The sequence below is a fragment of the Acomys minous genome, assembly GCF_964271855.1.
Source record: "Acomys minous genome assembly, chromosome: 13".
NCBI classification, from domain to species: domain Eukaryota; kingdom Metazoa; phylum Chordata; class Mammalia; order Rodentia; family Muridae; genus Acomys; species Acomys minous.
The window spans coordinates 16,230,814-16,245,844 of NC_140495.1; the positions used below are offsets into that span (position 1 = coordinate 16,230,814).

Consider the following 15,031-nt stretch of genomic DNA (forward strand, 5'->3'; position numbering starts at 1 on the left):
AAAGTGTGTTCTCACTATTAAATGCTTCATTTGGACTCTTGGCTTAGAGAGTGGTACCCATGGACTCACACTGCCAGTTCTGCTGGATGCCACTCTGCCCTGCACTCTTAGGTTTGAGGTCTGAATCTAGAGTTGATGTAAAGCTGTTCCAGGTCTGCCAGATTTGGCTCTACTCCCATATGGCCTGGAAAAATATCCTGAATTCATTCTCATGTAACCTGTAAAAGAGGAGCAACTCAGAGAGGGACCGAAATCTACCCCACTAGTCCCATATAGTCTCATAGCAGACGGTTCAGAAAGGTCCAGCCAAGGAAATGGGACAGCAGGAGTAGCATTGTCTCACATTGGCTTTTCTTCTGTGGCCAGGAATTTCTGCTGAAGATTTTCTGTGTGTTCAGAAACCTAATGAAGATGAGCGTCTTCCCTCGAGACTGGATGGTGATGAGACTGTTGACAAGCAAGTGAGTAAGGAAAGTCCTGTCCTATAGCCATAGAGCTCTGCTCAGGCTGGGCGGTAGGTAGTATGGATGTGTGCGCAAGAGGACTGAGAAGAGAGTGGAGTTGTCAAACGGAAAATTTATTTAGAGATATAATCCATAGGATTTGGCCACTGGTCATAAAGACAGTAAAGGGAAAGAATCAAAGATAATTCAAAAAACAAAGTCTACTGTAGTGAGGACTGAAGAGGATATGGAAGGTGGGAGATACAGCACTAAGAGGGAGCCGTTAGCCTCTGTTACTCTGCATCTTCAGACAAAGCTCCCCTCCTGCTTTGAGTCATGTTGTCTGCCAGACAGCACTTGCCTCCTGGAGTCAGTGCTAACTACCCACTTCTGAGGAGAGAGACGTAATGCTAAGGCTGTCCTTGTCCTAACATGTCTGCCCCACTCATATTTCTAATGTGTTCTTCCTCTTGCAAACTACGCAAGTGACACATGTAGTAAGGGATTTCTTCACTTGGGCTCAGTCTAAATAGAACTTGGTCTTCACTATTAGCCTGCTGCCTCCTCTCACTGATCTGCCTTTTATGTTGACATTGTATAGAGTGCAGTCGAATTATTTTTGTTAGATATGTTAGCAAAGCAATGTGATTTTTTTTCATGTTGAGCTCTTTATAGGACCCCTTTTTCCTTAAAACCTGGAAATGTTTGGTCTAGAACAAAGAATGAGAGAAAGTCGCACAAATATTTCCTCAAATAGTGATTACCTGTGTAGATCCTTCCTGTTTTGTCTCTTAGCTCCGCTTTGGAAACCTGAGCTATTCTAGCGTGTCCTGCAGGAGGAGCCGCTGATCTTCTGCCCCCGCCCTTGTCCGCAGCCTGCCCTGCTGGAAGACTGCTCTCCTCTATATACCTTTTTTCCTTTTCTCCTCTCCCAGACCAAGACCCAGATGGCTACTCTTTTTTCTTTTTATTGAAGATATTTTTTTTTTCATATAATACATCCTGATTACAGCTTCCTCTGCCTCTACTTCTCTCAGTTCCTCCTGACTTCCCCTGCCATCCAGATCCACTTCCTTTCTGGCTCTCATTAGAAAAGAGAAGGCTTCTAGGTGATAGTAATAAGATAAAACTGCATAAAATATAATAAGATAAAACAAGCTATCACACTGGAGTTAGACAAATGTGATAAACAGATGGAAAACCAACAGGAACAGAGCCCGAGAAGGCACAAGAGTCAGAGATCCACTGTTCACACACTCAAGAATCCCATTAAAAACACGAAACTGGAATCCATAATATATATGCAGAGGACCTGCTGCAGACCTGTGCATGCTGCCTCAGTGTCTGTGAGTTCCTAGGAGCTTTGGTCATGTTGACCTGGAGGGCCTTGTTTTTGTAGTGTACCTCGCGCCATGTTGCTTTTATGCTCTTCCCGCCTATACGCACCTGCTAGGGCAGGTAGCCACTCTTAAGCATAGTTCCTTCGCCACACAGCCGAGACCCTCAGTAATAAAGCCCTTAACTACCCACCACACTTCCCTTCCTTTAGAGCTCAACTCAGGTCCTTAATTCTAGCAGGCTAGCTTCCCTTTATGTGTGCCAGGCAAAGGTTAAGAGTGACACTCTAGTTCAAAGGCTGAAGTCAGGTGAAAGTAATACATGACAAAAGGAAATATTTAATCACTATAAATCCCTACTAGCTTGTAAAACAATAAAATTATGCTCTAAATCTTACAAAGTGATCATAGTCTGTATGGTTATCCAAAGATCCCCAGAATACTAGAAATTACTGTTTTAGCTACTTTTTTTAGAAATCCACAGAAAAACCACAGGGCTTTAGAGAGAACATCTATCGGTGACCCACTGATATCCTTTGCTGTCTTACCTGCTTACAGGCATTTTCTGAAAAATGGTTTTCTGTGTAGTTTGTACCATTTCCTCTTGCTTTAAAGCCACATCTTACATAATATGTAAACAAGTTGTCTTCAAGAAGTTTGCCTGCAGACGGACAACTGATGCTGGCTGTACCACTGCTAAATCCTACCAATGCCTTGTTTCCTCACTGCAGCATCATTGTCACCACTGTCCAATACCTGTCCTCTGCACTGCACAAGAATTTCACAGACACAGACTTTGACTTCAAGGTAGGAGAGCCTGAATACTATCAGTGTCACAGTGGCCTAGAAAGCTAAAGTCCACACTTAACCCTGTGTTCTTTAATATATTCATAGTATTGTAGATTCTGAGGCTGATAGTTAATATAATATGACCTGAGAGCCTCCCTGGTGAAAGTATTGGGAGCCAGGCATCTGTGAAGATGCTTGCTGTTGGCTTCAGAAAGAATCAAGAAAACAAAGATGGGGAAGGTCTATTTCTAAAGATGATTAAAGCGGGAAATCTTGAGAAAATGAGATTATAAAATGGACTCTCTGCTACATGCATGTATTTAGTAACTTTCCTTGTAATGTTAAGGACTTAGGCAGTCATGTGATTCTTTTTCTGTCTCTCTAGGTGTGGAATTCTTATTTTAGCCTGGCAGTTCTGTTCATAAACCAGCCAAGCCTTCAGCTAGAAATCATTACTTCAGCCAAGAGGAAGAAGATACTAGATAAGTAAGACAGATGTCTTCTGTTCATGTCGCTACCACTTGCCCAGATGGGACTATCTTCTATGGCAGGCTCTTTCAGAAGTCCACAAGTTTCTCACATGAGTGGTTCCCCAAGTAGCCAAATATTAAAAGTTCAGCCAATAACCAAATGGCTTAGCATTTTGAGAGCATTAGAAATAACAGTCTGATGTACTGACCTCATTAGATTTTCGGGTCTGTCTCTGTGAACCTCTTCCACTAACAGTTGGCTTTTATGTTACTATTTTCAGGTACGGAGACATGCGTGTGATGATGGCATATGAACTGTTCAGCATGTGGCAGAATCTGGGTAAGTCTTTTCTACCAATTTTTCCCTTTCATGTACCACATCTGTAAATAAAAATTACAAGAGCTAATAATTCCCCCAAAGCTTTCTGAATATCAGTTCAGACCCCAAAGATCCTCACATAGCTTTACCCTAACACCCCAGATGAGTGATGTCATATAGCATATGTACACAACACCCTTCTCTGGCAGGAAGAATTTGCCTAAGACGATCCTTGTGTGACATGTGCACTCCATTTTGAGAACTGAAGTTTTAAGAGTATGAAGAAGGCTCAGTTTTTCCTGTTTGGAAATCTGTGTTGTAAATGTCTCTATAGTATTCACGACCCCTGCCTAAGTGTTACAGGCTCAGAAGTATAGATCATGGAGACACCATGAAAACAAGGACAGGTGTTGATTTTGATAACGATGAGAATAAACTTTGTACCTCAAGTGTTTAAGTATCCAGGTCATACACCTGATGTCACTTACATGAAGATGAGAGTCAAAGCCTTAGTGAGACTGGCTTTGGCTTTTCCTAAAACGCCTGGAACAGATGCATCTAACAGTGGTCAGGTCGGTGTTTCTGGTAGTCTTCCAGTCATCTAGATGGCTAGCTGAGCCGCCCGGAATTCTGGAAAGATGAGGAGTGTTTTGTCAGGAAGAGTTTTTAAAAATTAGTTATATTTCCAATGAAGTGTGATTTGAGCTCAGCTTGTGCCTCTGAAGCCATAGCGATGATAGTCATAGAACCTTAAGGTCACCTATGAACCATTCTTACCCTGATCTAGAGGTGAAAAGTAAGGTATAAAACAATAACAGGGGAGCCGGGTGTGGTGGCACATGCCTTTAATCCCAGCACTCGGGAGGCAGAGGCAGGCGGATCGCTGTGAGTTCGAGGCCAGCCTGATCTACAAAGCGAGTCCAGGACAGCCAAGGCTACATAGAGAAACCCTGTCTCGAAAAACAAAACAAAACAAAACAAAACAAAAACCAAAAAACAGTAACAGGGAGCACTGGAGAGGTGGCTCAGCAGCTCAAAGCACCAGCTGCTCTTTTAAAGGTCCTGAGTTCAATTCCCAACACCCACATGGTGACTAACAACTATCTATAACTTCATTTCCAGGGGATCTGCCCTCTTCTGGTCTCCACAGGCACAAGTCTAACATACATGCAGGCAAAGAACCCATGCACATAAAATAATAAAATACTTTTTTTAAAAAGACAGCAAGGGGCCGGGCGTGGTGGCGCACGCCTTTAATCCCAGCACTCGGGAGGCAGAGGCAGGCGGATCGCTGTGAGTTCGAGGCCAGCCTGGTCTACAGAGCGAGTCCAGGACAGCCAAGGCTACACAGAGAAACCCTGTCTCAAAAAACCCAAAAAAAAAAAAAAAAAAGACAGCAAGGGGCTGGAGAGATGGCTCAGAGGTTAAGAGCACTGTCTGCTCTTCCAAAGGTCCTGAGTTCAATTCCCAGCAAACCACATGGTGGCTCACAACATTTCTATAACAAGATCTGCTGTCCTCTTCTGGCAGGCAGGCACACATGCAGGCAAGACACTGTATACATAATAAATAAATCTTTATTTAAAAAAAAAAAGACAGCAATAGGACTTTTCATCCCTAAGTAGAGATATGTTTCTCCAAACAGGTCTTCTAGCTTTATCACTCTTACTACCTTCCCACAATAGCATTCGGATATATATTTTAACATTGAACTTGACTTTGCAATTCCTAGGAATACAAGAAACTGACAACTATACCAAGTACCAAGATCAGAATATGCAAAAATGAACCTCATAACTAACATTTGCTTCTTGGATAGGCTTCCAAAATGAAAGAAATAAAAAAAGATATTAGCAAAGATTCAGTCCCCAATACTACCAACTTTTTTAAGATATTAAATTTGTCTTTTAAAGCCATTCATTGTTTTTGAAGGAAGTAACAGTCTCTCTCTGGTTCCTAGCTTTACTTGACTGTAGCAGTTACTATGTAAGCAGACAGTTCCCCTCTGTAGTCTCTGGGGGACTGAAAGCAGATATCTGAAGTTAGTTCTTTCTGTTACTCCATTACAAAGAAAAATCCCCAAGACTGGCCCTAGTTCTGGGAATATTCCCTAGAGAATAGGCCAGTTTTCAGAGGAAAACTGTATCACCCAATTCCCATAGGATGGCCTCATACAGGAAGTTGGGGTGGCGAGCAGATCTGATCAGAGTGGATGCATTCCTTGCCACAAGAATACAGTGTGAACAACAGGGATGGGAGGGTACAACGAGATTCTAAGTCTTCAGCCAGCCTGTTAGGATGAAGTTATGCAGTAAGCTCTCAGCAGGTCAGGTAGAGCATTTTTGAGACATTTGAGTATGGGCTTTTAAGAGGTCCGTGGACTTCAGGCATTTGGTTTCTTAAGACTTGGAGTGGATTCCCGTACTGAAATGTCTTCCAGAAGTAGAATTTTCAGGGAAGCCCATTGTGTTTAAGTAGAAACTTAACATATTTTCCTTACTAAAAAGCTTTAGATGGATGTCTGAAACTTGTAGCTCATTACTCATCTGTAGAAATCAAACTCTGTTTCCTTGCTCTAAAGATTTTCAGGTAGTTAATAAAGCTTCACAGAAAGTTTTTTGAAACAGCAGTTTTGTACTTTGAACATCTTTTACCCTTGGAAGCTTCTAGTATAAATAAGCAATTGAAAGCAGGTTATGTTGTTTTGACTTTTTCAGTACTGAGAAATTCAGATCTATCTCAGGACCTCATACACGCTAGGCAAACACTGTACCACTGAGCCTAGATCTCCAGCCCTACTATAGACTGTAATGCGTGCTTGGCCCCACCTGTGAGCCTTAGGTGTAAGGAACAAAACAAGAGTAGTGAACTAATGCTTACTGGGTTCTGCTGTTCAGGTGAACACAAGATCCACTTTATTCCGGGCATGATCGGTCCTTTTCTGGGTGTGACGCTGGTCCCACAGCCAGAAGTGCGGAATATCATGATTCCTATCTTTCATGACATGATGGACTGGGAACAGAGGAAAAATGGCAACTTCAAGCAGGTAAAACAATAACTGTCACTGTCACTGGTGTGCTCTTCTCTGAAATTAACCTATTCACATCAGGTGGTCTAGATGGGTCCTAGTAGGATAGTTAACCATCTTAAATCCTGCTTTAGAGTTTTTTGTGTGACTTGCTAGCCAAAATTAGTAAGCAAATTTTTTTCATCAAGTTAGAGACCAGAGCCAGGCATAGTGGCACACACATGTAATCTGAGTACTTGGGAGGCCAGAGGCAGACAGATCTCTGTGAGTTTGAGGCCAGCCTGGTCTACAAAGTGAGTCCAAGACAACCACGGCTACACAGAGAAACTGTTTCTCAGAAACCAGAAGAGGAGGAGGAAGAGGAAGAAGAAGTTGTTAGAGACCAGATTCTAGCATTCAAGAAACTGAAAAAGGAGAATTTCCATGAGTTTGAGGCCAGGCTGAGCTACATAGCAAGTACTAAAGCCTGGACTGCATAGCAGTAACTTGTCTCAAACACAAATAAGCAAATAAGATAATTAGAGGACGTGTCTAGTTAGAAGATGTCCTCTTCAGTCTCTGCTAGAGTCCCTCTCATGTCCTTCCTTGAAACCTACCCTGTCTTAGGGCTCCAGCTTGTCACAGAGATGCCCCTACCCACAGTTTCTCTTTTATCTACAGGCCTTTTGTCCTCCCGACCCAGGTTTGCTCTCCACCCTCATATTTCTCTCCTACTTTGTTCCCTCTCTTCAACTACTACCTCTGTCTATTCTATTTCCCCTTCTGAGTGAGATTTAAGCATCCTCCCTTGGACCCCTCCCCCTTGTTACTTACCTTTTTTAGATCTGTGCATTCTATTATGTTTGCCATTTAACTAGATGATTCTCCTAGTAGAGGGAGGAGAACACCAAGCCACCCACAAAACTTCGACTCAAAATTCACCCTGCCTACAAGATGTGCAGGGATAAAGATAGAACAGAGAGTGAGGGAATGTCCAACCAGTGCCTGGCCCAACCCAAGACACACCATGGGAGAGAACCAACCCCTGACACTATTAACAATACTGTGCTATGCTTGCAGACAGGAGCCTAGCAGAGTTGTCCCCTGAGAGGCCTCCTCCAGCTGTGCCTCGAAACAGATGCTGAGACTCACAGCCAAACATTGAGTGAAGCATGGGGCGTCTAGTGGAAAAGTGGGGCAGGGACAGACAAGGACCTGGAGGTAACAGGAGCTCCACAAGAAGATGAAGAGAGCCAACTAACCAGGGCCTGCCGAAACTGAGGCAACAACTTTGCATGGACTTGACCTAGGCCCTCTACAAAGATGTAGCCAATGGATAGCTCGGGCTTTATGTGGGTCCACTAGTAAGGAGAGCAGGGGATGTCTCTGGCATGGACTCTCTTGCCAGCTTTTTGATCACTTCCCCCTGGTGAGACTGCCTTGCCAAGCCACAGGGGAAGAGAACATGCTCAGTCCCGAGGTAACTTGATGAGGTGGGGTGGGTGGTTAGGGGGATTCCCCTTTTCTGAGGGGAGGGGAGAAGAAAGGATGGAGGAGTGGGACAGTGAGGAGGGATGGGGATACCATCAGGATGTAAAGTGAGTGGATGAATGAATGAATACATAAATACTTAAATTCATAAGTAAAAGAAACTTTTAAGAGAAAGAATTGCTGGGCGTGGTGGCGCACGCCTTTAATCCCAGCACTCGGGAGGCAGAGGCAGGCGGATCGCTGTGAGTTCAAGGCCAGCCTGGTCTACAAAGTGAGTCCAGGACAGTCAAGGCTACACAGAGAAACCCTGTCTCAAAAAACCAAAAAAAACCAAAAAACAAAAACAAAAAAAAAGAGAAAGAATTAGCAGAAAGGGGTAAACATGTTAAAAAAGGAAAGGATGACTTGACACTGAGCTCTCCTGTTTCAGTCAGAGAGGGTGTCCTGGGAGCATATTGTCCTTCCTCTACTATATGGCCCAGCAATTTCTAAGGCTGGAGCCAGACCAGATGACTTTTTATAGTTTTCATAGAATAACCCAGGATTTCAACTATGGATGTAAGAGATATTTCTGTCAGTGTGCTCTAAGCGGTCCCCTTGTTCAGATCTTCCCCACCACAGTTAGCCAAAATCACATCCACAGTCAAGAACAGAGAAAAATGAATGCATGACTGCTTAGACCTTAGCCAGCTTTCTCTACTTTTAGAAGTCTTGTGCCCCAAAACAGGGAATGACACCGCATACTTTGGGACAGGCTCTTTCCACATCAGTTAAGGCAGCAATCACAACCCGCCACAGACATGCCCTCAGGCCAGCAGTCTCTCATGGAGATCAGGTTGTGTCAGGTTGACAATTAAAACTAACCATCATAGCTACACATTTCAAAACTGCCTTTAGAAAATAGATTTTAAATGTTCTCACCAAAAAAGGGAGGTAAATAGGTTAAGTGACGTATATGTAAGTGTTATTTAGTCATTCCACGGTGCACGTATCAAAACATCACACCAGATGGCCTGAGTTCAGTCCCCAGCACCACATGGCGGCTCACCTGCACCCATAGCTCCAGGCCCATGGCATCCCTCTTACAGCCTGTGTAGGCACCAAGCATGCGCATGGTATACAGACATACATGCCAGCAAAATAACGTAAAATAAAATTAAATCTTAAACACAAAACGAAAATCAGAATACTGTACCCCATACATGTATACAACTGTTATTTGTCGGGTTTTGTTTTGTTGGTTTTTTGAGACAGGGTCTCTCTGTGTAGCCTTTGCTTTCCTGGATTCGCTTTGTAGACCAGACTGGCCTCGAACTCACAGCGATCCACCTGCCTCTGCCTCCCCGAGTGCTGGAATTGCAGGCATGTGCCACCCCACCTGGCTGCCAGTTTAAATTTTTAAAACCCTTTAATCATGTTTTTGTCAATCTTTCTGGACACTCCAGAGAACTGAGTCATCCTTGTTAACTTTCTGTTGCTGTGGTAAAATACTGACAAAGCCTAGCTGGGAAGGAAAGAGCTTATTTGTCTTACATATCTTAGTCACAGTCCATTGCTGAAGTAGGCAGGAAAGGCACAGCAAGCAGGAGCAAAGCTAGAACCACGAAGAGAAGTTGCTCACTGGCATGTTTCCATGTTAACATTCAGCTGTCTTTCTGAGACCTCCCAAGACCACCTGCTGGGGGTAGCACCGCCCACAGTGGATTGTGCCCTCCACATCAGTCAACGGTCAAGGAAATAACATGCAGACATGGCTATAGGCCAAGCTAAGGGAAGCATTTTCTCAATTCAGTTTTCTTCCTCCTAAGTAACTCTAGTGTGTGTCAAGTTAACAAAACTAACCAGTACACAAATAAACCTTGTTGTATTTAGTTTTAAAAGTATTTCTTTGCCTCCCTCTGCTGTCATATTTTTAAGTGGCCTGCTTTAATTCCATGCTCGCACTTCATTTTCTATCCTCCAGTCATTTTGGTCTGCTATGTATTCTTTAACATTTTTATCACATTTATATATTTGTGTTACGTGTATGGCTTATAGGTATCATGGTGCATGTGTGGAGAGCAGAGGATTAATTTGCAGGACTTTACTCTTTCTATCCTTTAGGTCCCAGGGTCAAACTCAAGTTGTCAGGCTTAGTGGCAAGCACCTGTATCATTGGGCCATCTCACTGGCCCTGTGCTGTATATTCTATACCCATCTTTATTGAAAATGCTTTGTTGAAGGTCACTTATACCCTTCAAGTTAGTAAAATCCAAGAATTTTTTTTTTTTTTTTTTTTTGGTTTTTCGAGACAGGGTTTCTCTGTGTAGCCTTGGCTGTCCTGGACTCACTTTGTAGACCAGGCTGGCCTCGAACTCACAGCGATCCACCTGCCTCTGCCTCCCGAGTGCTGGGATTAAAGGCGTGCGCCACCACGCCCGGCTCAGAATTTTTAAATCTTAATTCTGATCATGCTTTTTTCACAACTTTGGTGTTAACCACATCAGTACTTTTGCTATCTACACAAATATATTTTTTCTGGTTCTAAAATTGTATTTAATATAATGGAAATAAAATGCAAATAAGCTATAATGAAAATGTAAAAACCCTATTCCTAGAATATTAATAACTGAAGAAGCAGTTTATGTCTTTTTTTAGACTATTCTCGAACACATAGACTTCTTTTTTTTTAATGGAATGGTTGAATATATTGTTTTGTAATCTGCAGTTTTAGTAACAGCTGTCATGACTAGCTAAGTCATTTACTGCTCCTCTGTACAACACTATTACCTGTAGAGCCCTTCTCGTGTATTTAGTCAAATTCTTAAGAACTTAAGTTCATTTCAAATTTTTGCTGTTAATATTGTAAAAACTATCCAATCCTATTTTTCTTTGTATGAATATATGTAAATGCATGTCATGTGGGTGTATATACATGTGGAAGCCAGTGGTCAACTTCAAATGTGGTTCCTCAGGAGCCATGTACCTTGGTTGATTGACTGATTGATTGATTGATTGATTGGAAACAGGGTAAGACATCTCACTGACCTAGAGCTCACTGAATAGTCTAAGCTGGCCCAGCGAGCAAGCCTCAGTGGGCGCAAGTGTTTTTCACTACACCCAGCTTCTCTGTGTAGTTCTGGGGTTGGTCTCAGATTCTCTTGCTTGTAAAGCAAACGCTTGACCACTTGAGTTTTACCTCTCCTCCCTTATTTTCTCAGGTAGATTTCTCAACCTTTAATCACTTTGTCAAAAACTATCTTGTCTTACTTGCTGCACTAAAGATATGTTGACCTGGGGCTGAAGAGATGGCTCAGTGGTTTAGAGCACTGACTGCTCTTCCAGAGGTCCTGAGTTCAATTCCTAGCAACCACATGGTGGCTCACAACCATCTATAATGAGATCTGGTGCCTCTTCTTGCATGCAGGTGTACATGCAGGCAGAGCTCTGTATACACAATAAATAAATAATCAGGTTTTTAAAAGATACATTGAACAAAGGCATCTTGGAGAAGAAAGAGTGGTTTTTTTGCAGGGCTGGAGAGATGCCTCAGAGGTTAAGAGTACTGACTGCTCTTCTAGAGGTCCTGAGTTCAATTCCCAGCATCTACATGATGGCTTACAACCATCTATGATGAGATCTAGTGCCCTCTTCTGGTGTACAGGCATGCAGGCAGGCAGCGCACTGTATACATAATAAATAGATAAATAAATAAACAAATAAAAAAGAGTGTTTTTTGCTTACACATTCCAATCACAGTTCATCATTGAAAGAGGCCAAAGTAGGAATTCAATAAACAGGATAAGAACCTGGAGACAGGAGCTGAGTCAGAGATCATGGAGGGATGCTGCTTACTGGCTTTCTCCCAAGGACTTGCCCAATTTGCTTTCTTACACAACCTAGGACCTACCTGATCAGGGATGATGCTGCCTATAGTGAGCTTTCCCACATCAATCTTAATCGAGAAAATGCCCCCAAAGATTTGCCCACAGGCTAACCTAGTATAGGCATTTTCTCAACTGAGGTTCCCCTTCCCAGATGATTCTAACTTGTGTCAAGTTGACAGAAATCTAATCAGCACGAAGAGTAAAAACAATTCTTAACGTTTTATAGCTCTCTCTCTCTTAAAACTCAGTTGTGTGTTAAGATCTCAGTGCTCAGACTGCGGCTTCTAGGTGTCCCTGAGCACTTCTCACGCTGAACCCTGACCGCTGTGGCCTCCGTCTCCCTTACTGAATGACAGGTCCTCAGGAACCTGAATGATAGTGCAATGTACTTCTCAGAACTCACTGTGGTACTTGGCACATGGTGGGTTGTAAAAGATAACCATCAAAACTAATACTGTGGAATGTTTCCCAAAAGCCAGGGCATAGTGACACCATGAAGGAATGTTACCATGACAACTCTCACGAATGAGGAAATTTGAAGTTAGAAAGGTGTGTATTCAGAGCACCATAGCTGAATATATCACAGGGTGAATGCTGAATAGAGAGTAAGGTGTTGCTATTAGTTCTGCAGAGACACTGGTGTCTTCAAATCTCCCCATCATTAGTTGTTTGCCTGATTCCGAAGTCTTAACAGCCAAATACACATGTACAGCTTCTTAAAACAATTTGTGGACTTTCACCCCCCCCACACACACCCTGAGTTTCTAATCCATCAGATATAGAGAGGCCTAAGTACTAGATTTTTAACAAAATCTGTGCTGAAACTAAGCCTACAGGCCCGGGGACCCATTCTAAGAACAGTTTGGAGCCCAGTGGGCTACTGAAGCTCGTTTGTGCTGCTTGTACTCCCGCTCCTGCAGTCCACGCCCTACATGTGCTCTAGTCCAGCCAACACTAACTGCCTCTGTGTATGAAGAGAGAGCCGGGTTAGTCAGTATTAGGCTATTTTCTTAGGGAGTTTATAAGTACCTCATTGGGTGGGGCTAAGCATGCTCAGAGTGAGGACTAAGGTACTTTGGCTTGTAGACCCACCAGAGTATACTTAGTTATAATTCAGTCCTGTAGTCATCCAGTCAAAAAAGAAGCTTGTTGCATGATCTTTCCTTGTTCAACATTAGTTGAGTTTGAATGAGCTACATTTCCTTCAGACACCTTCAGGGTAACAGGCTCTACTCTTTGTGTTCATAAAACCTAAAGCTCTTGAAGCTGCTGCTTTTTCTTTTTTTTCTTTTCTTTTCTTTTTTTTGGGGGGGGGGGTTTGGTTTTTGGTTTTTTTGGTTTGGTTTGGTTTGGTTTTTTTGGTTTTTGAGACAGGGTTTCTCTGTGCAGCCTTGGCTGTCCTGGACTCACTTTGTAGACCAGGCTGGCCTTGAACTCACAGTGGTCCACCTGCTTATGCCTCCCAAGTGCTGGGATTAAAGATATGTGCCACCACGTCCGGCGAGCTGCTGCTTTTTCAGTGCCATGTGACTGAGCCCCTACACTGGGCTACTGGATTCCTCAATTGTGAGGAACAGTACTATATTATTCCTTTTCTACAGTTCTGTAGACATAAAATCCTTTAAATGGATATTTTTAAACAAAGAACTGTTTGGAGCCTGTGGAGTGCTCAGAGATTCTAAAGGCCCTCTTGACCAAGCCTGGTGGCCTGAGTTTGACCTCCAGGCCCCACAGAGTAGGAGAGAACCAGCTCCTTGTAGATCGTTCACTAACCTCCACATATGAACCTTCACCACACACAAAATAGTAAATGTTAAAAGTTTTTAAAAGAAAGAAATATTTGGGAGCACTGAAGAGGAAGTGATGTAAAGATTGTAAGAGTCAGGGAGGACTGGAATAAAACAATGTCTTCTGGGCGTTAAAGGACTGACACACTCAGGAACGCACAGGATCCGTGGTTGTCTGCACAAGACTGCCTCTGAGGGGAGGGATTTAATAGAGACGTCCCCTTCAGGGCTGAATGTTGAAGGGTCTCTCTCCCTCTGCACAGTGTCTGGCCGTACACAGGAGGAGGCGTCTCTGGTGATGACTGAGCAAAGCATTGTTCTATAAGTACAGCAGAGTGTCTTTAGGAGTCACTTTATTGCTATGTTGTTTTTTGTTTGCTTGTTTGCTCTTTAGAACAGGTTTTTTTTTTTTTTTTAAGATTGTTTTTTAGAACAGTTTTGTTTTACTCTAGGTCCCTGGGCTATCTAGTCTCTGGTTCAGAAGACAAGGTTTGTTTTAATGCTGTAAATGAGATCTTATCTTTGCTGGAATTTACTTGTAACTATGATGAAGTATAAAAAGCAGTTTTCCATGATCCGCACATAGCCACAAGACTGGAGATTGTCCTCTGTCTGAGTTGATTTGAGCCTACGAATTCTGTTTCCTTATAGGTGGAGGCTGAGCTGATTGACAAGCTGGACAGCATGGTGTCTGAGGGGAAAGGTGATGAGAGCTACAGGGAACTCTTCGGCCTGCTGTAAGCTGCTCCTTCCCCAGAAGCCCCATGTTGGGAGAAGGGGTGACGTGGGCCAGTAAAGGGTAGTGATGAAGTCTGCATTGGATAGGCCCCAGGGGTTGGGTACCAGGAGAAACCCAATTCATTCTGGTGGTAGCAGGACCCATGTCTGTCACCAAGAAAGCAAGCACTCTTAGGGATCTCGTGGTTGACTGGAGAGGTCTGAGGAGGTAAATACTAATCCAGCGCCTAGGCCTGCTACAGAAGTCATTGTCTATCCTCATAGCATTCCCTGCGTCCTGTTGGACAAGCAGCCCGTGAGGACTTACTCTATTTAGGGCTCAGTTCTGGCACTTCTTGGGAGGTTAGGTATGAGCTCTCTTCTAGGAAACATTGCAGCGTGGTAAACACTGCAACAGGTTCTTGAATAAACCACACAGCCTCTCTGGGCCGTTTTTCAGTTAATGAAATGATCTGACTGTACTGCATGATACCAAAGCTCCACCAGATCTATCACTTTAATAGCTTCTTTTTTAAATGTACAAAGGCCATCAGGCCTCATGAGACATTTACTTAGAGTTTTTCAGTATATAAAATGTATTGATATTTTATTTGTTAAGATTCTAAATTATTGCTGGGCAGTGGAGGCACATGCCTTTAATCTCAGCACTCAGGAGGCAGAGGCAGATGGACCTCTTTGAAGCCAGCTGGGTCTGCAAAGTGAGTTCCAGGACAGCTAGGGCTACACAGAGAAAATTAACAACAACAAAAAAAAATTCTGAGTTGAGTTGTTTCATTTATATTAG

At 43.1% G+C, this 15,031-nt stretch overlaps 1 protein-coding gene across 6 annotated transcripts in view; it reads left to right on the forward strand.

The window, feature by feature from the left end:
* DOCK3 (dedicator of cytokinesis 3) overlaps positions 1-15,031 on the forward strand; it is a 336,530-nt gene that overhangs the window by 277,551 nt on the left and 43,948 nt on the right. For all 6 annotated transcript variants that reach the window (XM_084752557.1, XM_084752558.1, XM_084752559.1 and 3 more), the window contains exons 28-33: positions 367-461; positions 2,512-2,587; positions 2,955-3,055; positions 3,321-3,379; positions 6,256-6,404; positions 14,161-14,246. In XM_084752557.1, the coding sequence (XP_084608683.1) occupies positions 367-461; positions 2,512-2,587; positions 2,955-3,055; positions 3,321-3,379; positions 6,256-6,404; positions 14,161-14,246 (566 nt within the window). The remainder of the gene's footprint in view (positions 1-366; positions 462-2,511; positions 2,588-2,954; positions 3,056-3,320; positions 3,380-6,255; positions 6,405-14,160; positions 14,247-15,031) is intronic.